The sequence below is a fragment of the Rhodnius prolixus genome, unplaced genomic scaffold (genome assembly GCF_049639745.1).
Source record: "Rhodnius prolixus isolate KJV_2025 unplaced genomic scaffold, Rpr scaffold_11, whole genome shotgun sequence".
NCBI lineage: Eukaryota > Metazoa > Arthropoda > Insecta > Hemiptera > Reduviidae > Rhodnius > Rhodnius prolixus.
The window spans coordinates 9,589,876-9,616,782 of record NW_027411625.1 but is presented as its reverse complement, the minus strand read 5'-3'; the positions used below and the strand labels follow the sequence as shown (position 1 = coordinate 9,616,782).

The following is a 26,907-nucleotide window of genomic DNA, read 5'->3' as shown; positions in this document are numbered from 1 at the left end:
ATAATTGTCAACATTTTGACAAATATGATCGTTTTTTTCAAGGCATGAAAAAAAGTACAAATGGTTTATTTGAAACTAAAAGGAGAAAAAATATGTGCAATATTATTTAAAGAAAAAACTCGCAAGACTGTATGAAATTTATTAGGTTTTTATTAATTATTATTATATTTTTTATTTTCTTTTCACTTGTGTATTTAAAAAAAAAATTGCCTTGCTTTTAAGCTTTTCAGAAGGCATGATATTTGTTGAAACGTAGGAAATTATAAATTAATTTAAAAAAAAGATCCAAGCTTTTTTATTTGAACGAACATCAATAGTTGGAAAAAGAATCATTTTTTTGTTCAAAGAACAAATTAGTTCCAATATATTAAAGCAAATTCATCTCTAAACTTGGTCCAATCTAAATTATTTTGTCAATGTGACAAATGAGTAGTAAATCTAACCAGTCATCCATGTAACAGTTATGTAGTTTCATTGTTTATAAGTGTTAACCCACATGTTTCGAACACAAAAAATTAACAAGAAAAAAAACAACAAACAAACCTTAATGGCATTCGTTTTTAAGAGTGTTTTGGCTTTGCTTAGTACCTAATATTTAATACCTAATAGCCAACATTCACAAGTTAACTTATAGAAACCACTTTCTCTTACTGCAATCTAATGGCAAAATTGAAAAACTTACTTAAAAGAAAGAATATTAATTAAATGCTGGGAGTCTAGGGAAAAAATCAGTTTTTCTAACTAAAAAATTTCCAAGGAACTTAAAACTCATCTAAATTATGTAGTTTGATGTCAACAAACATAAATTATATTAATCTTTAAAGATTAATGAGATTGATTAATGATAATGAGTCTAAAACTCCTTAGAATGGCCACCATACATTCATATTATGTATATGAATAGTTCTATAGTAAAATTTTAGAAAAATTGTTAGTGTCTTACATTAGTTTAATTTTAAACAGCATACAGCTAGTGAAGCCACACTGTTTTCTATGTACAATCAGAAACTATAGCAAACCAACTAGAGCCTAGTACAAGAGCATGTAATTATTTCGAGTCCGTTTGTTATTAGAACATTCTTACTATGCATGTTCTTTCGAATAACCGTTTACATTTAAATTTTTCTGTTTTCCTAAATAACTTCCTTAAAACCAATTTTTAAATTAGAATTACACAAATGCTTGTAAGTAACAAATATTCAATAATTGAAAAAACAAACCTGCCATTCTCAAAGAAACATTCTTTAACACTATCAGGGGCACAACCTAATTTTTATAAGTGGGTTTGGAAGGGTCTGTTAATACTTTTTCATTTAAAAACTACTGTTTCATTTAGGATAAAACTCTTAATCACTTTCCTAATTAGATTGTTTCTGAGAATAGGTTCACACAATTATTTGGGCAACATGATCTCTTTTTAGCTACAAGATAAACATTAATAATTACTTAGTCTTTAGTGTATTACTTTATGTGTTGTGAGGTTCTTGGACAGTTTCAGTACAGATGAAGAAAGAGCCGGTTGTGTACGGCATTAATCCGTGGTGTGATCATTCGGTAGGTCTAGTTTTACACAAAGAGCTAGTTTGCAATAAATTTGTGTTGATGGGATTATAAAAGAAATGTTAAACAATACCAGAGACGTAATTTTTCTCATATATCCAGCTGCTTCTACTGGCTATCAAGTTCTATGTTGTTAATTCAAAGAGTGTGAGACAATTAATTCAAGAGTGGTCTAGAGATAGAGGAGAATAACCGTAATGAGACAACCCTTCGCCTGTCTTGGAACTATTTACGGTGAAGGAAACTGCCTCACTAGTATATTTAACCAGCATTAGGAAAAGATAAATAGTGGTAGCACTCAGTAGGTGAAAACTTCAGGCGAAAAGCCTCAAAACAGGAATTACCAATGAAAATATGACTTGAAAAACTAGGAACAATATTTTCCCTATCTAATGACAACGAGTGAAATTTAAAATATTTGTAAATATTAAAGGAATAAAAAAAAACTTATTTTAAAAAAGTGATTGGAGCAGTGATTGAGAAGATAACAAAGAAATTGAATAGCTGGTCAGAATTGTTTACTTGTAAAATCTAGGTTTGGCGATTATTGATTAACGTTCTAAGAACATATGTTTTTTTTTTTTGTCACAACTGTTTGCCAAAACTAAACGAACAGTCCAATATAATTTCATGAATGATCGGAGTATTGGTGGGGCGTCGTCTTATGGTGGTATTAGAACTTTTGCTCGAATGGTGTGAAAACATTTTAAGCGGTAAATGTCCTTAAACAGCGTACTGCTCTGGCGTTAGTTTTAAAAATTTAATTTTGCTACAGCTATGAACTTAAAAAGAGAAGTAAGGGCGGGATTTGATTTTGATGAAGCAAATAAAAGTTGTGTGCAATTTGGATTAAAATTTTTACGAAAATCATAAGAACACTATTAGAGTAAATTAAAAAAAATTATATATATAACAAAATACAGTCATTAACTGTGATGATTACAGTTAAAGAATTATTCTTCAGATTTAAATTTCAGCAACACGTTAAATTTTGCTTGATAGCATATAAATGGTTAGACAACACTTAACACTCAAAGTAAAATTTACTAGATTAGAATTATAATAACACTGTCGTTACTTAGTCAGAAAAGGTAAAAATGAATCCACCGTTCTTCTTATTGTTTGATCGATCGCAAACAAGTTTGGTTCTGATAAGAATTAACGATCAGCCACAAAACCTCTCAGACTAATAACTGGCGTGAACCCCTCACATTATTTCACTTGCTAACTTGTTCACAATTGTTTAAAAACAATCACTCAACAATCAATCACCCAAGTTTGTAAAATCATACAAAACCATCACTCAAAATGTTACTTTAAAAGCAGGTTTGAGCTACTTTTTTTTTTTCTAAATCAAAGAGCGTTCTTCAAATTTTTGGAAATGTTGATAGGCCTACAAATACCAAATAGTACAATCGCAGAAATATTTTATGAAATGTCACAAATTCTTAGATTAAAGTGATACTTCCAATTGCGGAAGAAACGGGGGAGAAGCCAGTTTGTTGAATCTTCAAAATAGTAGTGGTAACTAATATCAAATTTACAAAAAAAAAAGACAAAGAATTATTACAATTTGAAGAAAATCAATTAAGTTGTAACTCTGAGAAGCGTAGAGAGAAAAAGTCGGCTGTGTTCGAACCAAATTTTTGCTTGAACTATGTATTTTTATGTAGTATTTTCTAGTATTATATTACAGTTTTTTAAACTTCATTTTCAAACATGTTTTGAGGACTTGAACATGAATAAAATATTTAAGCTCATGGCTTGTATAAGATTTCTCAAAAACTAAAAAACAAGAAAAGGAATAATTTATTTTTCTGGCGAATGATTTCGTTAAGTGGGACTTAAATGTTCCGGGTAAGATTTAGGTAAAGCTCTGAGAAGACGTTGTTTAGAAAGCAGGCAGGGCCAGAACGCGAAAAGAAAGAGATTATTTTGCTGATAAACAGCAGCTTATCCCTGACAAACTTTGATTTGAAGTATTTGGTGGTTAAAGGCAGTACAATAACACAATAATGTGGCTTAGGTATTTAGCTATAACCTCCACAAAAACCGTACTTACGCAAAATAAAATTATCAAATCGTTCCCAAATGTGACTGTGGTTAACGCGACATTGGGCGAGATAATTAGTTGCTCTTGAGCTACTATAAATTTAGCAAAAAGAAGACTAAGTTTTAAATCGTAACTCGTTTACAGGAAGACACGATTTCCTTGTAGCGTAAAACCATATTGGTTACCACGATAAGCGTTAATGTGCATGCTTAAATTCATGAAAGAAAATAAAATGAACATAAAGAGGCAGATAATGAGAATGCATCTTTCACTGCTCAAATCACATACTTTTTTATAAACCAGAACAACATACCAACATAATACAGGCATTGACTATCAATAAAGTTACACAGATGTAAATGGCGCACACAGGAACTTTTATGTAACATTAAAATTGGAAATTAATAATTGGAACAATTAGTACAACAAGAAGCAGGATTTACAGCTCTTAGGACGCCTTTGTTTACAATGGAAAAGAATCAAAGAATGCAAGAAGTTGCAGAGATTCTGAATAAATGAACATCATGATAGATTTAAAGAAGATACGGCTATCAATTACATCCTTGTTTAAAAAAGCTCCCTTCTGACTGATTTGCTTTAAAAAAAAAAAAAAAAAAAAAAAAAAAAAACAAGGTTATCATTGAATATGGCTGATTTCTTCCACAAATACATTGGCGGTTGAATCAATATGTAGAAGCATCCAGGAGCGTTTTGTGACAATAACAATATATTGGGTTTGTTTCCCCATCCTTCGAAAGAATCAGTGTTAATTATAATTCTAAACGAAACAAAACCAAACAATAAAATAAATTAAAAAACAAAATTTTTAATGTATTATCGCAGCTGATATACAAAAAAATAAGATCTGAACTGAACAGATTTTTAGAATTTGCTCGAAATGTGCTGCATCGATTTTGTTTGAACATGGTCTATCAAAAATACACATATCGATTTCGATTGAAAATTTTGCCCCCTCCCAAAGAAGAGATTTTTAGTAATTTTAGAAATGGGATGCTATTTGTCTAGCACTAGTCCAGGAACCTTTTCACAACTGTGTACCTAGCAATTCTACCCCGCTCCTGAAATTTGTTTAAGTGAAATTAAATATTTGGAAAAGAATTTGGGCATTAGAAATGTAATCGCTGTAAAAGGAAAGCGAGTGAGCTAGTCACGATGCTGTATATCATCGTGGAAAAATCTCGACAGTACTAAAGCATAGCTAAAGGACGCTATGGACGAAACCTTCTTTTTAATCACACGTCACTCCCACTGACTTTTCGAAACCGAACCAGTCCTGACAGTGCTAAAGCCAAGAAAGAAGACGCTTAGATTGAAGCCTCTGTTTCTTTCACATTATCGCCTCAAACTTTTTAGGGGTAGTTGCAGGTCTTAAGATTAAGATTAGAAGCGGGACAGAACCCACGCCCCACGGCACCGCAGCCACAAGAGGCTTATTGTGCCTTCCCCTTTAAGTCTAATAGATGAATTCTAAAAAAGGTTGAGGACTTTCCCTACCAATTTCTTCTGCGCTGCAATCTCCTTTGGCCTCAAAGTTCCAAAGATATCGTACCGCAGCCGCTTGATTGCAACGCAATTGAATAACAAGTGAGAGACCGTATCCTCCTCTTCCTGACATAATCTGCACAGCGGTTCCGAGCTTATAAGCCCTACCTTGTTGTAGTTGCAGGTCTTACTCCAAAGTGCTATTTCATTAGAATGTACAATACTACTGTATACTACAAAAATATCGCATAACTCGAAGTGCATTATTTCCTCAAAAATCTTTTTAAGTTTTCCACTATTTCCTTTAAAGAAAACCACTAGAAACGCTTTTTAACAATTTGTGAAAGAATTACTCATTTAAATACCTAGAATTTTTGCTTAAAACGATGCTATCTGAAATTTAATTTTATGAGGGTTATGAGAGGACTTGGAGTTCGTTCTAAAAACCCATTTCTAAGAGGTCTACTCTCATGTGACCACAGATGATGAAACCATACAGGTTCCCTAAGGGAAGTTTTAGAAAGAGTGGCGGGAGCCGGCAATAAAGATTGCCACTTCCTGACTTAGGTTTCTCCTTCAATGTCTTCCAAGATATTCTGAAGAAGATTTTCCCAAATTAAAAAAAAACAAAAAAAAAAAAAAAAAAAAAAAAAAACTAAAAGGATGCCAGGATATATGTGTAAATAACCTTCCCAAACCTGATAACTACTCAGGCTCCCTCCAAGGAAACCCAGGCCGAAAGTTTGAGCAACTGCTGCCCGAAGCTAATGGGTTTGTTGGGGCTTTGCTTCTCTAAAGGTAATCAAGATATTTATTTGCTTATTCTTTTCTCCTCGTCACACCCTCTGCCATCCACATCTCATTACCACCTTGGTGAGCCTACAACTTCAAGAAAACTGAAACTAAGACTGTATCAAGTACCATAACCTCTTATATGTGTCTCGATTTCCTAATATGGTATCTAGGGTAACTCTTACAGATCGGAAGGGATGTTATTGAGAAGAGGAGTCCTGGATCTTAAAAAAAAAAGTTAAAGTTTCTCATTCTAGGCCTATAAGGGGTGGCACAAAAAGCCCCTTTTTTGTGTGCGTTGCCCTGGGAAACAGAACCAGCCCCACACACGCTTTATTCAGATAAAAATCTTTACAGAAAACAAAAGGCATCTTAAAGGGGTCCTGGATAAGGTAGCAAGGTTCATGCTTCCCTCTTTTATTACAGATAACCCTTTATTATACTATTTAGGCTAAGGGTTCAGACCAGTTTTGTACAAAATTTTAAGGTAACTGCATAACTAGGTGGTAAAAATGAACAACTTTTAAAACATCAGAACACGTTTTATGAGTTCACTTTTAAATTAAACAATTAAATTTAAGATTATCGCGGTACATCGGAACGGCACGCATATTACGAAATGAATCCGTTTCCATCCAAAACTGCTTAATATATAAAAGCAGGTCGTTTTTCTGGATACAGTAAGCCTCCATTATTCTTCATCTGTACGTTCCAAAGTAGAGTACATTATGTGATTACACTCATTCCCATTTTAGGATATTCATTTGATTTCATATTTTTTGATACAGTCGTTCACACCCTAAACTTTTATATTTACATTTTTAATTTTACGATGATTATTATTATTATTGTTTTTTATTTTTACGTAAAAACACTAAGCATTTGAATGTAAATTGAATTAATGTGATAAATTCCCACAGATCTATCAATTTATTTTAACTATTTTTTAACAAATATAATAATTTCTAGGATTTACTAGAATCTGTAATATCTACGATATTGATTTTAAGTGTTTGGGCGAGGCGTGGTTAGCTTCTAGAAATATAGTATGTACATTACAAAATCTTTTTTTTTTTTCTGGCTGGGGGAGAATTAAAGGGAATTAAACGTTTTAAAGAGAATTATCGATAATTAGTTAATTAATTATTGGTATCAGAGAAAGTGAGTGTGCTCACTAGATCATTTTACTCTCACTGACCTCTCATAAAAAGCAGTTAATGAAATCGGACAATTTTTCTATTTTGAGTTTAAAATTTAAATTTTTATGACCATTGAGCGTTAAATTTTTGTTTTGAAACAATGGGTACATGGGTAATATATCAGTAAAAAAAAAAGATAAAGTTGGGTATTTTTCAACGGTACGCTTTTTAGTGCAGTTTTTGACGGTCAACCCGTTTTCATTAAAATCAAGCACCTCAAAATCATGAAAATGCGAAGTCCCATTTTACAGAAAACTTTTTTTTTAGACATTTACGATTTTCTTATAAATTTCGTGTACACACATGTAAGTTTTTAAACAGTTATTTAAACATTCCTCCGTGGAAATTTATTTCAGGGACGTTGATAATATTTGCCCGAGATTAAAACTCCTATAAAGTACTATTTAAAAAAATGTTTTACTGTTTTTAATTCCTCAACATTTTCCAAAAAAGTTTAGATATTATTTTCTTCGATACAAATTTTAAGGAGATTATTTAAAGTTTGTAACTTATGCACTAAATCCATGCAGGCCTATCATTTTCATCTTTTTTATTTTTTGGGTTGAATAAACATGGCTCACACGTAGCATATATTAGCAAATCTATAGAACATTGAAGGGAACAATGTTTATGTTTGTTCGAGCAAAATAACCCCCCCCCCCCAAAAAAAAAGTGATAGAACATTCATAGATCACTTGCTTTCATACCGATTCTTCAAATTGTTTACTGAATGATTCAGTCGTATTAATCAGTCTTCAACTTTGGTTCACTTTCTTGGAAAAAGTTTTAAAGGAGATGGATATCCTTTTTGAAGCACTTGATAAAATGAAAAATTTGGTAAACAAAAATGATGTATTTATGTAGTAGACTATAAAAGAAAGCCACAAATAAATGGATTTTAAGATTCACTAATTTTACACAGTAGTAATACCGTACAATTCAGTGGATTAGGCAAATAGCCTATCACCACAACGCCTCAGGACTATCCTAAAAATGCATTATTGCAAGAAAATCTTTGCTATAAGTCGATGCTTTCTCTAAAATATGACCGATAAAAGTAAAGAAATATTACGAGCAGTTAACACTTAGGCCATATATATTCCGCTAAAAATGGTACCACTAATCCACTACCAAAAATCCCCTCAAAGAAATTTTCCTGGGTAAATATTTTCAAAATGTTGTAGATCGAAATTTCGGCAATCGATACATTTAAAAGTTTTAAAAACAAAGCATTGAAAAGGTTTTGCGAAAAACATAACTAAAAAGTGGAAAAATCTATTCAATAAATTGAAGTAATTTCGGTGAAGAGATTTTATTTACTAAGATACAGTTCTGTTGCTTAACTTAAAGGGATTATAAAAGTATAATATATAGAGGTTGGCTGCTTGTTAATTCTTTTAAATCTGGAATTTCGGATTTAAATTTAATTTCTATTAATATTATACAAATGATGAGACCGTAAATCACACTAAAATAGCACTTCAGAGGTATATTTGCCTCTATCAATCTCTTAAATGAATTTTATAGGAAAATGTTCTTTTAAACAAAGTTTTATATATTTACGTGTACGCAATTAACAAAGAAAATTTTTGGGAAAATTGTTAAAAAGAAATGTTCAAGCAAAACCAAAAGAGTTCTCAAAATCCGTTATACTGATTTTATTGAAAAAAAAGTTTCCTGTTGGGTTGTAAAATTGGCACTTAAGATAATTATAAAATTTAAAGTATCTGCGATAATTTGTTTTCGAACTATGGAAGATCACACCCATACTCACCAGGCTCAGTCAGACAAACAAAACACATTCATCTCAAGTTTGCTTAAAAAGAAAAACCAAAAAACCCAAAAAAAGAAAAACACACTTTTTTATACTTAAAGACTCTCAAAAAGTGTGTTTCTGGCAATAGCTTCAAATATAAAGACTGCACGCTAGCAAATGCTTCCTCAAAATCAGGGAACTGCAAATAAAAAATGTCTACACTTCAGGTACCAAATTCAAAATTGAAAATTCCAAAGAGTAAAAGAGATGTCATTGTTTATAATTTAAAAAGTATTGAATTTAGAGAATGTCTTGTGAGTCACTTCACATTAGATTTTTATTTTATTTTATTTTTTTTAAGGGGGTTGAATAAAAGAGAAGAAATTATACGCGCGTGTGCAGGATTTTGTGCGCGTGTGTATGTATTTGTGTTGCGCGCGCACACATGTACACACTAATACAAACACACTGGCCATGCTCCATACCAATTGTGGTGGTGAAGGGAGGGTGGATTTTGTTAGTGTAAGAGACCCCAGGCGTTTGTGCGAAAAATCAATACATGGGCGCTACTCGGGTAGCTGCTGGTCCTTCGCTCTTTTTAAACCCACACTATCTCGCACACACTCTCATTTTTATGTGTATTTATAGATTTTGGCGTTGTTACGTGTGTGTGTGTGTGTGTATTTGTACGTGTGAATGGGCAAAAAAAAACAGAAACTTTGCTATTTAGTTTTTATTTAATTAGCTTTTTTAATGATTTATCCCGATTCACCTTATTTCATTCATAGGATGAACAAGATATCTCTGACAACCAATAACTAAACCAGGAACTATTCGTATAAAATGATGGAGATAAGAGGATTTGTTTGTTTCTATTCGGTAAAACCATAATTTGTTGAAGATAACATTAGACGGTTTATATCAATACAAGCAAACCGGGACAACCATTCTCCTGTTTGTAATGGGTCGATATTTTCAAGCCTTTTATGCATACCGCACGAACCTCTATCTAGTGGTGGACTAAACACATGGGGTCCCTCAAAAACTTTGGCCGGTTTCTACCAAAATTTTAAATAAATACTTTTGTGCTAAATTAAGAATAATTTTTTTAAAAAATAATGATTCTGTATGATTGCAAAAAAAAAAAAAAAAAAAAAAACCAATCAAATTTTTTCTCAAACACAAGCATCAATCCAAAATAAAAAATATGTATATATATATTAACACAGAATAAAACAAAAATTTAAACAAAAAATCAAAATCAATCAATCCATTAAATTTTAAATCAAATTAATAAATAAAATTTAAAAGTGTACTCACAGTTTTTGGTAAAAAAAGTTTATTTTTGTTTTTATATGATTTTTTTTTTAATTTTTCGAAAATATTCTTTTCTTGACTTGAAGAATATTTAACCAACAATTCTTATTTTTTAGTCAATTTTATATTTTTCTTTTAAATATTTTGGCGGGAAATATTTTTGTTTTTGTGAAAAAAACTTTGCGTGTTATACTTAGAAAAATTGAAGTTTTTTTTTTTAATTTTAAAAAATTGGTTTGTTATTTTTGGAATGTAATACGAAAAATCCACAATTTTCGTTGAAACAATGTTTCTTTTTTTTCTTTTTTTGAGGGCTATAGAAACGTAATCACTTGATAACAAAATTTTTCCCCCAAAAAAATAAAAAAAAAAAATAAAACAATGGAACTGTTAAAAAAAATTTTTTTTGTAAAACTTTCTTGTGTGTGTGCTGGAAACTACGGAACGAAAAACACAAGTTGAGTCGGTACAGTGCTGCAACTAAATGAAGGTTTTAGAGGCTGTGCTTGCTGGGGTTAGGAAGGGACCACGACACGCACACGGGCACACAGCGCGCACGCATTGTAATGGTGGGGATGAGTGGAAATGAGGGCTATGTGGAAGAGTTGTGTAGGTGTATGTGTGTATAGGGTAGTTATCGTTGTTGTAGTAGGGAGGGTTGACTAGACTTGGCGTGTGTTTAGTAGTAGAATAGTAGAGTTGTGCGCAAGTCACATTTCACAACCCTCACTTGCAGGGGTAAGGCGTTTCTGAACGGGGAACTCATACACAGAAACAAATCCAGGCGTATACCCCCACTTCCTATCAACACGCTTACCACCTAAAGAGCAAAATATATCGGGTGAAGGGTTGGTAGAAGGATGCCCAGCCATCAAGAAGCTCTCCAGGTAGGACTTTCTAAAAGCCACACCCCATCAAAAACCAAAAAAAAAAAAGAGAAGTATTTCTGTCAAGGAAAACGAAGGCCAAAAAACTTTGGTTGCAAGCATCGAGGTCAACCGGCAGAAATAATGACAGAATTACCAAATAGGATCATTTGTCTGGAGCTGAATCAAAACAAAGCATACTCTTTTTACGGTCTGTTAAAAACTGAATATCCGGTTATGACCCAAGCCATAAAAACCAAGGGTAATATCTTCAGCCTAATTAGCATACCGCGTGACCATCTTTTAACAGAGGAATGTCTGTAAAAAGCTCGTGTCTCATTTCGATTTGGAAACCGCAATAAAACTTGATTTTCGAACAACAGAAAGGATCAGCTGCATCTATTTTTAATGGTGAAACCTAATCGAGTTCAACTTAGTTACCTCGCAACTGCTTCAAGGTAAAGGTCTCCACTCACTCAACACCTCCAGATTCCCAAGGTATAAACAGGAGCAAAGCTCTTGTAAGGGAAGATCTAGGAAGAGAAATCAGTCTCATGCAACGTCCTTTCGAAGCCTTGTCTAAATTTGCTCATAATTGGCCCTAAATGAAAAGGAGGAGCGCGTCTAAGGATATGACACGGGGTACCGGCAGATTGGGATAAACTATTCTCTAGCGCAAGATTCCTCCCATAATTCTGTCAGGGAGAAGAGATCCCAATCCAACATCTGGGTGACCACCCAGATATTCTAGCGAACTTTGGTAGATTGACATGATCACTTCCTAAAGCTTTAACACCTCTCCCACCAAGAGAGGTTATTTCCTCTTCTACTTCCTGACATTTAAGAAGACTTTCTAGGGAGGTCAAAAGCGCTTATTTGCGACACAGTTAACTCCTGTGCCGGCCATTCTTTGGCATGAGCCTTGATTTGGACTCTTAGCGCCATATGCTCCCTTCCTCTCAGATGTTCCTTTACCCACCTCTAATAAAATGCAAAGGTGTGGGTTTGAAGAAAACGTCAATCCTGGCTAGGAACAAGTCCTTATACCATCTCTGTTGGCCTCTCATTGGAACAGTTCTCCGGGGGCACCACAAGGTGTTAGAGATTCGAATGCGCCCCAACGCCTGGTCTACGTCGCGCTAAATCGCTCTTAGGGAAGAATCCTGAGTCCCCTACTGGCCAAAGCATTTCCAGTTAATACGCTATACTTCCCCTTATACGGAATAAAACAAAATAATTCATAAATAATTGAGACCAAAAATTGTATACCTTTATTTTGTCACCGTTTTTTCACAGCGAAATCCTTAATTAAAAATCCTCTAGTTAGAAACTGTTCTTCTTTGTCACACAATTTCTGTCCTATTGAGAGCAATGTGTAATTAGGTAATCTTTCTTTAATGACCGTAGGTGGGTTTTCATCAATTTTAACAAACACAAAGCTAAATAGGCTAACCAATATTTACTCAAATTAAATTACCTATGCAAACACTCTTTAGCAACAGGGCTATGGTTACCTCATGAGGTTATGATAAGGCCCAGGATGGTCTTTCATCACTTTAGGGTGGACGGATTCGGTAACGTAAGGTTGTTTTGTTATTTACTCTTAACCTCTTTCGAGTGTTTCAATAAATCAAGAAAAATGAAAATCTCACAAAGTTCCTAAATGAAATGTGGTTTAGGTGCCATCCAGGGATGTGAGACAGTCACGTTTTGGTAAAATCAGTCCACCGTACGATTTCGATGAGAGAATTTTTCAAAGTTTCTCTTCTATTGGAATTGATTTATGGATTGAATATGAGACATGCCAAATTACAAATAGTGTTATAATCCTATAAATATTGAACGTGAAAAGATGTATGATGATGCAGAAATATATGAACACTTAGTAAGGGAGATGATTATAGGTTTAAAAGTTCAATTCATACAATTAGAACAATAGCACAAGTCACATTCAGAAAATAATCATTTAATTATCTGATAAAGTATTGTTCGAAGTATTCAGAATTCTGCACAAAGTTTAATTCAATGAAATAAAGCTTTAACTTTGATTAAAACGCCATTTTTATGGAATAATGTCCTATCTATAATTCTCTTAGATCTCAGTAATACTGGCAAAAACAAAAGCAATAACTGTGACATTTCCAACCTCTTAGATGAAATAGAATATCTATCAAAGGGCCATACTACAGTAGCAATAGGTTACATTATTTTGCTAATAACGAATTGCTAGTTGTGCAATAATCAGAAGTTTTTTTTTTTCTATTTAATAAATTTTTGTATTTCTCCTGTGCTTTTCGCAGCCACCTATGCTTGCCTAATTCTCCACTTGAGTTGCGATTACTGCTTGATAGATTGAGAACTGAAGGCTAGTCCTTCTGCTACCACTGGATGTTGCCGGAGAGAAGAGACGCGCTTTACTTAAATCGCACTGTCATTTTAAGGTAAAAACTATTAAATGCTCTATTATTTAATAAACGCTTAGAACGTTTCAGTCTCAAACAGAAAGCAGTTATCAAAGATTTATGATTTTTCTTTTAATTTCAGCAGTAGTTCTCAATCTTCAAATAGTAAACGTGAGGCAGTTTTTAGTACGGTCGAGAATCTATTATACAATCAATGTTTTGATTTCACAATTTGAGCACACAAAAAATTATTTTGAAAAATTTTCTCAAACCACGCCTGTTATTTATACACATTTTATACGGAATTTGATCACTACAATATTAGCTTTTGTTTCATAAAGAAACACGATGGATCTCGAAATGTAGAGTTTTGAGAAGAGTTGTTGGGTTGAAGAGCAAAATGGAGATATTTTTTCACTTTACAGAAGATCAGAAAACCAATAGCACAAGTTTGGGACGGAGGCTGCGAAGATCGCTAGCCTTTAGTAGAATTCTTGAAGGTTAAGGCTTCGTTTATTCGTATTCGTTCATAGTTTAAAATATATTTCTTTCATTAAAGCTGCGTTTGAGTGCTGAAGTACAAGTTATATATAGGTATTATAGGAAATATAGGTATTATAAAAGGCTAATAGAAGCAATGATTTTTTTGTGTAACTATATTTTTGGTAGGCTTAGTTTGGAGCCTAAAGACAGTTACGCCACTGGTTATAGGTTTGGTAAACCCTCTCCTTCGGTTTGAATCTAACAGCATTGATTTTAGTAAGGTTCTGGGGAGCTTGACGTCAAGCTTTCTCTATCAGTATTTTCAACAGTATTTTAGAAGAAGTCTTGATTGAATAGAAATAAACACACAATTTGAGTAAGAAAAAATAAACTCAACTGAAGGCAAAGAATTATGCAACTAATATAATACTATTAATAAAACTATAATGGTGAGTTGTACATGACAAAGTATAAAGACGTGGGAAACAACGGTCTGTCCAGGGGTTTACCTCAAATACCCACTTTCAACCTAAATGAAATTCGAAAGAAATGTGAATTAATGATTAGTAATATAATTAAAATTAAACAAAATTAGGAATTTCCATCGTTGCTCTGCTCAAGGAGTTTACATCAAAAGTTATGTTTTTCCTTTCAAAAACTTACTAAGTTTAACCAATTCTCAATATCAAGTTGAAATATGAAAATATCCGTAAGTAACAAAACATTGTATACGTCAATCTTCAAAGGCAACACAAATATCCATGGAATTGTAAGAACTTTCAATCTCAATTAATCACCACACAATTTCACACGTCTTGTTTTAAGCCTCTTAAATAGTTTTTCCTTTAAATAATGTAAGCAACGGAAGTTAAGTCACTAGTTAAGCCCTTTTACCCATACAAAACGGAAAGCAAGAGTTAATCTGAATATAAAAATTATGTTTAATAAAAGTATTCATACAGCTCATACTTTTGTCGAGTACAGCTTTCCAGGGCGTATTGTCTCTATAATTGAATTCTTCATATATCTCAACAATGAAATGTGCAATATCTTTAAAATCAATTCAACTTATAATTAATAGCCAATAAAGCCAATATTTAGGGAGCTGCAAATGTCAGGCTTTCTTCAATAGTTTCATTTTATTTTGGGGATCTTTTTTTCAGTATTCTAAATTCTAAGTTCCAAGAAAATTTAATTGTGAAAACTGTGGAGAAAAGTCTTGTGAGTGTTTTTAACCAGATTTTCTTTTACTCAGATAGGGAATTTGAGGCTATATATATGTATGTGGGAGGTAGTGAATTGAAGAGACAATATCGGTTTAATAGTCACTCTCGGCGTTGCTCGGCTGAGCCCGTGCCGGGACGCTGCAAGAGGGCGTTGCCGATAATGTCAGCCAAGCCGGGGACACAGGTCGATATAGCACATGCCCGAGTCAGGTCTGTAACACCCAACCAACAGCTTGCAATCATACGTAGATTTGTAGTCAAATTATAAGGAATATCTTCATTCTTGATTAGCACATCTTTCTTTTTTTTTATATATATATATAAAACAAAATCTTAATTAGCAAGCATCGCATTCAAGTCAATCAGTTTATTGAGCACCAGTAGAATTGAAAAATTCTCACATTCCTTTATACACCTATATCTTCATTAACACATTTTCTTTTGCAGCAATTATAACAATTCAAAAACCAGAGTTTTAATGCTGGCTTTAGCAAAAAAAATTTGTAAACACTGAAACGAATCTCACTTACTACAATTCGTAAAGCCTCTCCAAATTTTGTTCAACTTTTTGAACTAGTTATTTAAGGACAAAAATTAGTTGACACGAATTTGATGGTTCATCTGAATGAATGGACCTCCTCAAGGGTCTGAAACTAAATTTGTTTAAGTCATAAAATGACCATAAAGAAGTGGTTTTCACGAAACAATTTACTGCTGATTCCATCATGATTAAATTTTTAGATATGTATGAATAAAACCTAAAAAATATATGAGATATTGCGTAGGGTTTTTATTTTAAATTAGCCTTTGGAAGGTCAGAATAAACATAGGGCTAACGTCAACTTTGTTTTTCCACGTTTGTATAAAAAAAGTTGCTCCGGAGTTGGTCTACCTTTTCATTTCTTTTTTATTGTTTTTGATAAATTTTTCTAGGACAATTCGATTAAAGGTATTCTTGGAGAGAGATCTTCCCTCTAATGTACTATTTCTATATAATGTACGTGTCTACGTGTTTTATATAATAAAAGACGACTAAATTTCTTGATTAAATACTGATTTGGAAGAAAATTCCAAACTACCGAATATACCCATCACTCAAAATATTCACATTTCTAAGATTTTTTTTCGAAAATGTTTTAAAATTTTCTGTAAACTTCTTGATTATGTTAAGTTTTTTATTTAAATAATTTTTTCTGGAATTATTCGTTTTGGCCATTTAATTTAAGATTTTTTCAACAAGTCAACAACTCGAGAATAGCAATAAAATAATGTTCTCGCTAAATTTTTTTACCAAGCGACCGGTCGGGTACCACCATCAGCGTACTCAAAGAAAACAATTATTTTTATACAAAATCATATTCTTAATATTGATAATAAAAATCTTTTTTCACGTCGTTAATTTTTCCCATTAATATGATCAACATTTGTTCTCTTTATGTTCTACCCTGTACATATGTAGATTAGTTTTCCACTTGGAAGTATAGATTTATGTTACTGGTTTTGGTTGTATTACATTAATAAGTATTAAAATAAAAGACAGAAGATTCTCTAAAGTGAATAAATCAATTCAAACCATCTTTGTGCAAGTAATTAAATTCCTCTTTGGTGCCATGAACGTTCTTTGGAGGCACAATCTATTTTATTAATATTCAATAAATCTACTTTTACATAGCACAATTTTTAACCCGCAGATAAGCTACCCATAGAGCGAGGTTGCTGCAGAAGATCTTTTTATTTCTGTTGAATAAGAATTTGGACCTACACATCCAATGACTGACCAAAGTACAATAACCAAATATGACATAATTCGTTGCATTTTACTAAAATGTAGGCAATTTTTCGCGGAGAGCCTCGAAACGTACGTTTTCTGGTTAAAAAAGTCCTAATTGATATCATTACTATTTCTTGCAATAGGTATAAGAAAGTAATAAAGATGATAAGCCTATTAGTAAAACACTTTTTTATTTAAAGCTTTTTAAATATTTGCAACAAATGTTATTTGAACTGATAAATCTAAGATTTTCAAGAGAGAAAAAATATTAGTTCACTTGTAATATTTAAAACAAAAAATTGCTATAAATGACGACGGTTCTTCTAACACAATCTGAAAGATTCTAACTCCAAATTTTAAAAAAACTTTAATTCTTATTATTTATTTATTTACAATACGGGCAATCACCCAGTTACAATGAAATAAAATTTAAAGTAACATTTAAGAATAACGTAACATATAATAATTTATAGAATATACATATATTATATTATAACATTATATAGTTTGTAAACCCGTACAAAATACTGAAAAGTCTTTTTTAGGAACCCAAACTATCATCTCAGAACTGCTATAATACAAATTTTCACTCCCGACTTTTCTGGGCCTGCATTTTTGTAAATTTGAATAATAATAATTGCATTAAAAAGAAAGCTTACTACAGATTATTATTAATACTATTTTATTATTATTATTTTTTTTTTTTTTTTTTTTTTTTTTTTTTGGCGCATCAACAGCTGAGGTCATTAGCGCATTATTATTATTATTATTACTATTTTTATTTTTATTAATAAAACAGTTAAGTTAAAAATTACATTAATTTTTGTAATAAAAATTTTTATTGCATAAGTTGATTCTTTATGAAATACCTACGGAGGAAAAAATAATAAAAAAAATGTTAAACTATTGTTTTAATAAAAATAATTAGCATTAAAAGTGAGTGTGTTGTCTGTTTCTCTTCCATTTCAGAAAGCGAGGATTCTGAAAATGAAGGTACGATGGGCAACGTTACCCGGGTGGTTATGAGGCCACCCGGACATTCAGGCAAGGCTAAGAAAGGACATCTTTGTTTTGACGCATCTTTTGAAACTGGTAAATTGAATTTAATATGGATATGTAACGAAAACGACGGTTATATGACTCATCAGCTTATCACCATAATAACTCTTCAATCCAAATGATGACCGCTCTGTATTTCCAAAATCGTATCATCACTGTCCCATTTTTGGGGACTATACGAGGGGATGTGTGCTGATCATGGATATCTATCTACTCTAACAATTTCATATAAAGCATTTGCGCCCTCATCAATTGTTTACTGTTTTTTCTAGAGTTGCCTTGAAATCTTTTTAAACATTTTTGACGTTATCTATAAATGTTTACAAAAGAACTGACAGAACAGGTACTAATGATTTACAAGATGAGGTGTCAGTAAATATCAAACATATTGTTGTTGGACTTTAAAGTCAATAGAACTTCTTTGGTTAGAACAACTTTCATTTATTTAAACACCATATAATTGTTTATTGTTAATCCATAGGTAATCTTGGCTTAGTGGAACTCGTATCGCAGTACGAATATGATCTTTACATTCGTCCTGACACATGCAATCCCCGTCTGCGATTGTGGTTCAACTTTACTGTGGACAATACCAAACCTGATCAGGTAATGACTAAAATATAGTAATTACCCGAGTTGAACGGTAGACAGTTTGAACACTATTGCTTGTGGGAACAGTATGGATAGCTAGGTTTCATCTACAAAGAATACAGGGTTGTGATGAAATCAAACTTTAATTCCTTGATTATGAGCCAATTAGAGGCCTAATCTAACTAGGTACTCTTGCATCAGCACGAAATATAGAACCCTCTGCGATGCTGTTTGCAGTGGGCTCATAAACAGGCGCATGGTCATCCGAATACCATCTCTACCTTGATGTGTTAGTTTTGTAGTAGCTAATAGGCGGCTTGCATTGAAGGCTACACTTAAAGACATTTTTCTATGCCCACTTCATTACCTCTGTCGATCGTTAAATCGATCATTACTTTGATCTGAATGCCAGAAAACCCTAGCTTTCACCTCCAACATCCAAGCAGTTCCACCCTAGCTTTCTTTATTTGGTGGTCCCAGACTAGTGTGTTAGTCTTGGAAGAAATTGACTGTGTAATTAGTTATCCTTTGCCTCATGGTCCAAGATGATAATTGCAACTGGCACCGGTCACTAGAGGTAGAAGAAGAAGCACAGCTCTAAGGCCTTTGGCAAATTGCGAGGGTACTACACTTCTCTAAATTTAGGATACAATAGCGAAATCATATGTATCCAACAAACTGAATCTTGCTTTCGTTGGTTTCAAAGGACCTACAAGCAATTGTTGAGCATCAGTGAACATCAATTCCTTATCTTCGGAAGGTAAATCTGTATTCTGAAAAAAAATTGTTTTGTTTATTTTTCAGAGAGTCGTCTTTAACATAGTCAACTTTGGTAAGAAGAAGAACTGTTTTCTCGAAGGAATGACTCCACTGGTTAAATCGACCAGTCGGCCAAATTGGTAAGTGTTCGATTCATCATATTATAAATCAGTGGTCGGCAACCTATGAACCGCGGGTCACCTAAGTTGGCCCACTGGGAAAATTTTAGTGACCCAGTACTGAATTCTTAATTACGACGATCGGTAGGTATCTTTGCCAACGTATGTTTGATTGAGATGTGTTACAAAATGATTTGAAATTCTATTGTTATGCAGCAAATGCACGTTTAAAACATGTACTTTTCTGCTAACATTTTATGATTTCTTTCAAGTTATAAATAAGGATTTGATGATAAGAAATTTGTAATTATCTATTTAACCCGTTGCCGCACACTTTTAATTTGATGATCGTGCTCAGAAACACACTTTTTTTTTCTCAATTGTTTATGACTACCAGATGAAATCAAGTGTAATTTGTATGTTTGGAAGTAAAAATTATCACATTTGGCCACGGTTTTTCCAAAAAAACCTCTCGACGGCTATAACCGTCATTTGCTCATCATGTCATTTTTTCTCTTTCCAGAGCAAATGACGGCTATGACCGTCGTGACGACTATACAGCATTTGCTTTACTAATTCAATAATTAACAAGTGTATGAGTTAGTACACTTCGTACTAACGCTGTACTTTTTTTTATTAATTAAAATGTGCACGACGGCTATAGACGTCGTTTGCCTACATATCAACAAAGATCGGACGGCTATAGCCGTCATTTGCGGCAACGGGTTAAGGTATATTATTTTTTTTAAAAAAATTTCTGTATTCTGAGATAATAAGTAATCTAAAATAGAAGTGATGTGACCCACCAGCAAACATTTTGTGAAAAAAATTAAAAAATGACCCACAGGTAAGAAACGTTGCCGACCACTTTTATAAATACTCTATTAATTAATTTTAAAAGGGTGCATTAAAAAAGACATTAATCAATAAAATGTAATTCTTTCATAACTGCATTTTTACGTTCGCTTACTCCCTAGTAAGGGATATGTTATATGTATATATCACATCAAATAATTTTTATTTAATTACTGAATGCCCATTTTATTTATAATTATATCATATGTGCAAAATTTCATTTTATGTTAAAAAAGTTGTGAAATGATTTATACCTGAAATAAACTTACGATATGATCCCATTATGGTCAATGCATCACGTCTTAATCAATCGTTATCTTGTCTTACAGGGAAGGAACGTTTTATGATTAATCAAAGCTAGTTATGATTAGGTAATTATTTAGTAAAATTTCATCTAGTTGATTAAGTCAAATCGACTTTCTCTCAAATTGTACGAGCCGCATGTGGCCCGCCTTGAATAATTTTATGGTCCGCGAGATTCATCACCACCCCTGACTTAGAACATGTCAGATAGATGTTTTAATTTTGCGATTACTGTTTCTGCTAACGACCGGTTAAGGGGTAACTTCAACACATATCCTACATCTCCTTTTTACCTTCTCCTCCGTATGGAGTTGGCCAGCAAACTATGTTCTGCAGCAACTACACAAATACTTGGATTTAACTGGAAAGTATTCCGTAAAACCTCTTTGTAATCAGAGAAATCACTTTAGTTAAAAATAAATGAAACTTTTTTATAAACCCCACAAATGAAAGGAAGGTTGAGTCTTTCGTATCAGGTTTGTCTATCGTATTCTGATCTTGTCTGGCAAATTTCTGTTATATTTCAGGCAGCGGATGCCGGACGAGAATGTGTTCTATCACAGTTCACCATATCACTCCGGTAACTATGTGCTCAGTGTGGCCTTCAATTTCGACCGTGAGGAGGATGTCTACCAATTCGCACTATGTTATCCGTATTCTTACAGTCGGTGTCAGACACACTTAGACATTTTGGAGAAGAAGGGTCTTCTACATTTCCAGCGAGAACTACTCGGAGAGTCCTTAGTAAGTATTCAGAAAAAATAAAACAAATCTGGTTTAAAACTTCAAGTTCATGTCAAAGAATAATATTGGTCAATAAAAAGGGTTCAAAGATGAAGCTACCTGACTTACCCATCTCCTTAAGAAATATGAATGTAATAGAGATATAAGGAAACTGGGGATTATCTAAATACGAAATAAAGAACCTTCCTACAGCTTGAAAAATTACAGATTTGTCCTGAGTTCACAGCCTATTTGAAAACCAATGACATTGGGACCCAAAAGCAGACATTAAAGTTCTTCAGTGGATTCACACAAAAGTTTAGGGCGGATTTCCTTTATGGAGTTTATTTGTGGGGCCTAAAGAGTCACGAGAATAAGCTTATTACTATAGTTATCTAATATTTTAACTGTTGTTAAATATTATTAAGAAAATTAACAGCAGAATATTAAATTGTACAAAAACAATCATTAGTATCCACAGATTCCAGATTTTTTGTAGTACTATTTGAACCACGTGATATAATTATGTAATGAAATAAACACAAATGGTAGGTAACATATACCTGCGCAAATATAAGAATAATACACAACTCTGTAATGAATTACGTTTTTGTTAACTAGCAAAACAGACGCGTTGATCTGATTACAATAACGCATCCTAAAAATATGGTGCCAGAAGGTAAACGACATGTTGTAGTCATCTTGAGTCGAGTACATCCTGGTGAGTCACCAGCTTCTTATGTGTGTCAAGGTAAGCTAATTAGATACCTCGTAGAATCACAAATCGATAAAAGTAGAGATACAGAGAAACACAAGAAGTGGTTGCTAAAGTTATGGTAAAAACCAGCTCAGGTTCCAATTTGATTGCTTGGTTATGTTTTCTAATTGCTGAAGTCCAAAATTTTATGCACAAAATATTCTCCAACGGAAAGCTTCGAACATTTTTATTTTCAGTGCAAAAAATACCGTTAAAAGACCTGTAAAATATCCATCAAGCTTCTTAAGGCAAAGATCTAAATGTATAAATTATGTTTTTTCTCACTAGTTAAGTGACAGATTTTCGTCACGAGTTAAATTTTCGTTTTCTGTTAAAGCTCTAATCTCTGCCATACTTACATAGTGCAAGTATTTTAATAAAACTTATTCTCATTTCTCACAGACTCTTAACACTTAAACTTGACACACTCGTAATCAATTTTTCATTTTATACAGCAAAAAAGCAACGATAGATAGTCCGGATTTAACGAACAAACGGTAATTAAAATAATGTATCAGACCAAAAAAAAAAAGTACAATTTTGCGCTGGAGAATGTTTATAAAAAATATTAAAAGCCATATTAGAAAATATTTAGCTGACTCTAACTTGTTTTTCTACTTACTTTGGGGCCTACCTAATAGAATGATTTGCTACCGGGTCTGGTCCAATCAGCTGTCAGACCTCAACAGAAATTCAAATTTGTGACTTTGATTGTAAAAGTTCTTTGACTTTAAAACTTGAGGTAAAGAATTAAAAAAAAGATGTAGGCTTTTTCTCCCAAATTGCAAAATTTAGTATCTGGCTCAAAAAAGGTGAGATTTCAGCTATTGTAGCTGAAATTGTTGGTTGAGTTATTAGAGGTGGAGTCTGATTAAAAAAAAAAAAAACTAGAGAGATCCACAGCTGTAGACCACTGCATGTGGTCATGTTAAGAATGGCTTGGTCACTTGGTCACATTTAGGAAATTCAAAATTTGTAGCAGTAGCCCTTCAAAACAAATTTTAGAGCAGCTAAACATTTAAGAGTATATAATAGAATTATTTTGTGTAATATGTGCGGACAAACTCGTGTATTGTTTTAAATTCCAGGTCTCATTGATTTCCTGGTAAGTAACCACTCCGTAGCAAGGGCACTTCGAGAGAAGGTCATCTTCAAGATTATACCAATGTTGAATCCGGACGGTGTATTTCTCGGCAACTACAGGTATCCTTCCAGAACCAGTGGCGAATTTTGAATAATGCAAAAATATTAAACGTTTACTCAATTTTTTTTTTTTTTGCCGGGTCATATTATAAATAAATGACCCATATTTTTATGTTTGAAACTCGGGTTTGTTGGGTCTTAAAAATTCATTTCTTTCTATTTGCCAAACGTTTCGGCCTCAATGTGTGCCACCACTAATGGTTCTGATAAGACTCAAAGAAGTGCTTAAAAGCGACACAAATGTAATGTTGATGGAGGCTCTAAATGATATGACAATCTTTCGAAAGGTTATTAAGGGATATTGTTAGGTTGTTAGGGACATAAGTATGTCTAAACTTAATGGTACAGTTTAGCCTGGAGTTCAGTTCCGAAACGTTTGGCAATTAGAGAAAGGCGACTTTTCAAAACCTATATCCAAAAACATGAGTTCAAAACATAAAAGAAGAAACCAAGCCCCCTTTCTGCTCCATTATGTAGAATTAATAAAGTTTAAAGTACAAAGTAAGGTGAAATGTTCACAAAACGTATAATGATAATAAAATTTCAAGAATATTTTTCCAGGTGTTCACAGGTTGGACAAGATTTGAACAGAAATTGGTCTAAAATATCCAAATGGATGCATCCTACGGTACATGCTGCATATTCATATATTAGCTCTTTGGATCAAGACAAGGTAGGCCATTAATCCATGGGTAAAAATTTAAACAATAGACTCTAAGATCATGAGTTCTATGTTTATCAATATATGCATTAAAATTGGTTTTCACACAAACTGAGCTTACACAAAGACATACTTTTCCATGTCAAATAAATATAGCAAGTTAATTGGTGTGTATTTTGAGGACAGAACATAGAGCTGGACATCGTGCTAGATCTGCATGCACACTCCAACCTGCGAGGCGCCTTCATCACGGGCAACACCTACAATGATGTGTATAGGTGAGTACAGGGCTGTCTGATCCTAGTTGCTCCGAAATCACTTCACACTGACTGTTTCTTTTCTGTTGGCAGATACGAACGGCACATCGTGTTTCCCAAATTGCTGTCTCAGACGGTGCTGGGCTACGAGGCCACGCACTCTGTCTTCAACAGGGACGTCAATAAGTCAGGCACTGCCCGGAGGTATAAACAAAAGTTGACGATTGTCAACTGCATATTCAACTTTACACAACAATTTATAATCAAATTAAATTGTTTTGAACCAAAAACAACCTTGTTCACTTTCTCTGAGAGAAATTATGGCAGATTTTTGATTCATAGCTTTTAGCAGAAATATTTCACCTACTGAAATCCACTCATTACAACAAAACTGAACTTAAGTTTTTCTAGACCAAATCTAACCTTTCTTAGGAAGGAATTAGCTTATAGTTAGTGCACTGGACTCCCACGCGGAAATTTTGAATTTGAGTTCTCCTATCTGCCCTTAGAATTTCTTTTCTTAGGAACTTCTCACACTTTGTCACAGCACTGTTTCGGTCAACTTAAATTTTTTTATGTTTTGACCAGTTAACTCCAACAAGCTTCCATTAGTAGTGGAGCTCAAAGTTGGCGAATTATTTGCTGTCTCGTCGACTACTTATTTTACTGCCCGCAAAAGTGGCATTTAAAATATTCTTGACTCTGACTGCCTTAACATAACATAACATAACATAACGCACTTCGAATCTGCTGGCTGTAAGAATGCCTTGTTTGATTGCAGGGTGCTGTGTGATACGATGAGAGACTCGGTGAACTGTTATTCGCTGATCGTGTCATACTTTGGATACAACAACCATTCGATCACTTCTAATTTCAAATACTACACCGAAGATACTTGTATCCTTGCATATGACCACTGGAAAATAGGAGGAAGTGTTGCATTTGTTTTTTAATTTTTTAAGAGGAAACAGTTACAAAAAAAAAAAAAGAAAAAGCAAAATGTATTTTCCTTATTTTAAAACTCATAGATTTTAAAGTTGGCAGAAATGTAGTTGAAGCACTCTTGGAATACTATCGAACATTGGGAATATGCGAAAGGATTAAGAAAAAGGAAAGCAAGAGTTCTACATCCTTGCGGCCCGTTGGCTCAGCGATCTGGAGGTACAACACATTTTATCAGATTTGATTTTGATATGACGTATGCGATCAAGTTAAAGGAGTCTTTTTTCCTTTAAATCAAAAAGAAGAAACTTTTCAGCTAAATGAGTACACGCAGTTCTAGTTGATTAGCGTGGAATTCGGATGGCTCAAATTGAATGGTACTCTCGTAGCGGCATTACTCACATAGTGCTCTTTTGTTTCAAATAGTTCTTTCTGGAGATGAGTATTGGTACTTGGCATGGTGCTATCTATCGTTTTTGTTTGATCACATTGTACTAATAAATTTGACTTTAAAACGCAAGTAATAATTGGATAGATAAAACGAAAAATCAATTAATTTTTAAAGAAAAGTAGACTTCATGTCGGCTTGCGATGGTTTATCGGACGTAAGTTCATGTTCAACTAAATTAATATTACACAAGTGACAAAGTGACACTACTAGCAAAATTTCACGTTTGCCTTTGTTTCAGTTGATTATGTTTTAGCTGGCGCTAGCTAATACCTACGTGGGTGTCATGACGGTAGATGTGAAATTCGATCAGTTCTGTCAAGTCAAAGCTTTTTTAAAAATTTATTTTGCTCATACTTCCGCAGGTTCGTTAGTGTTAATAATTTTTGAGTATCTAGCTAGCGCAAGCTAATCTCGATTTGCACACGTAGTCTCATGACAAAATTCAAAATTGGGTGCAAATTCCTTTGATCTTTATATAGGTCTTTGCCCCGTTAAGTCCCAGAAGTTTATTATTTTTTTTTTTTGAGTGGTGCAAGATGGAATTCGGCTAGCAATTCTAGGCTAGTTCCAGAAAATTATCAGCATTTTGGAAGCACTTCCGGTAATACTTAAATTGTCGGGAAAAACGGACTTACCAGAAAAAATAAGAGAGATGTTGTCTCTGAATGAAAGTCTTATGCAACTACAATTATGACGAAAAACTGCGCTTTCAACGGAGTATTTGACTGATTGACTGATGCCAAATAATTCAACTGGAGGTTTTAGCAAATATGTCAATCTAACATTAATAAAAATTTATTTTTAACAAAAAACCACCTAATAAACAAGTAAATAAACTTACCTAAATACTTTATATTTATTGTGTACTTGTTTTACAGATGTCGATCGAGTCGAGTGTTCGAACGAAGACGCCATAGTGCACCGCTGGCCCACAGAACTTTGACATTACTTGGTGTACTGGAACAGCCGAAAGTTGCCAGCCACAGAATCCTGTCCAGACCTTCTAGATATTATAAAGGTCTCACAAATCGTTTCAAATCTTTCAAAAAAGCTCAAGAATACCAAAATCAACCGGCGCTCTCTATTATCGATTTTAACAGAATGACCTTACTTGATGAAGCCGGAAGCTGCAAGAAATTACCATAGATTTTCCAAACAAAAATAAGTACAGAAATGCTTAGGGGAGAAAAGCACGTGTACAGCGTAATCGCCAAATGATTGCAGTGGGCAAAGTTGTGGCATTTTTTAGAAAGTAACTGCAAAATGTACACCAATAAAATCTGTTATTTCATTTTCTTA

At 33.3% G+C, this 26,907-nt stretch overlaps 2 protein-coding genes across 9 annotated transcripts in view; one reads left to right on the top strand and one right to left on the bottom strand.

Moving 5' to 3' along the window:
- The window catches only part of fne (ELAV like RNA binding protein found in neurons), a 113,184-nt gene extending 102,485 nt beyond the window's left edge, over positions 1-10,699 (bottom strand). For both annotated transcript variants that reach the window (XM_074137805.1, XM_074137809.1), the window contains exon 1: positions 10,184-10,699. The gene's annotated coding sequence lies outside the window, so the exon portion shown is untranslated. The remainder of the gene's footprint in view (positions 1-10,183) is intronic.
- Positions 1-26,907, top strand: part of LOC141459144 (cytosolic carboxypeptidase 6-like) — a 33,075-nt gene extending 6,168 nt beyond the window's left edge. For 3 of the 7 annotated variants that reach the window (XM_074137799.1, XM_074137800.1, XM_074137801.1), the window contains 12 exons: positions 17,898-18,020; positions 18,469-18,593; positions 19,383-19,477; positions 21,142-21,358; positions 21,959-22,088; positions 23,183-23,297; positions 23,859-23,970; positions 24,145-24,236; positions 24,309-24,419; positions 24,997-25,112; positions 25,244-25,376; positions 26,487-26,907. In XM_074137799.1, the coding sequence (XP_073993900.1) occupies positions 17,927-18,020; positions 18,469-18,593; positions 19,383-19,477; positions 21,142-21,358; positions 21,959-22,088; positions 23,183-23,297; positions 23,859-23,970; positions 24,145-24,236; positions 24,309-24,419; positions 24,997-25,112; positions 25,244-25,376; positions 26,487-26,754 (1,608 nt within the window). In that variant the 5' untranslated portion in view covers positions 17,898-17,926 and the 3' untranslated portion in view covers positions 26,755-26,907. Of the gene's footprint in view, positions 1-13,346; positions 13,488-15,244; positions 15,368-17,897; positions 18,021-18,468; positions 18,594-19,382; positions 19,478-21,141; positions 21,359-21,958; positions 22,089-23,182; positions 23,298-23,858; positions 23,971-24,144; positions 24,237-24,308; positions 24,420-24,996; positions 25,113-25,243; positions 25,377-26,486 lie in introns of those variants that run through there. The other 4 variants (XM_074137798.1, XM_074137797.1, XM_074137802.1 and 1 more) reach the window with 4 other exon arrangements.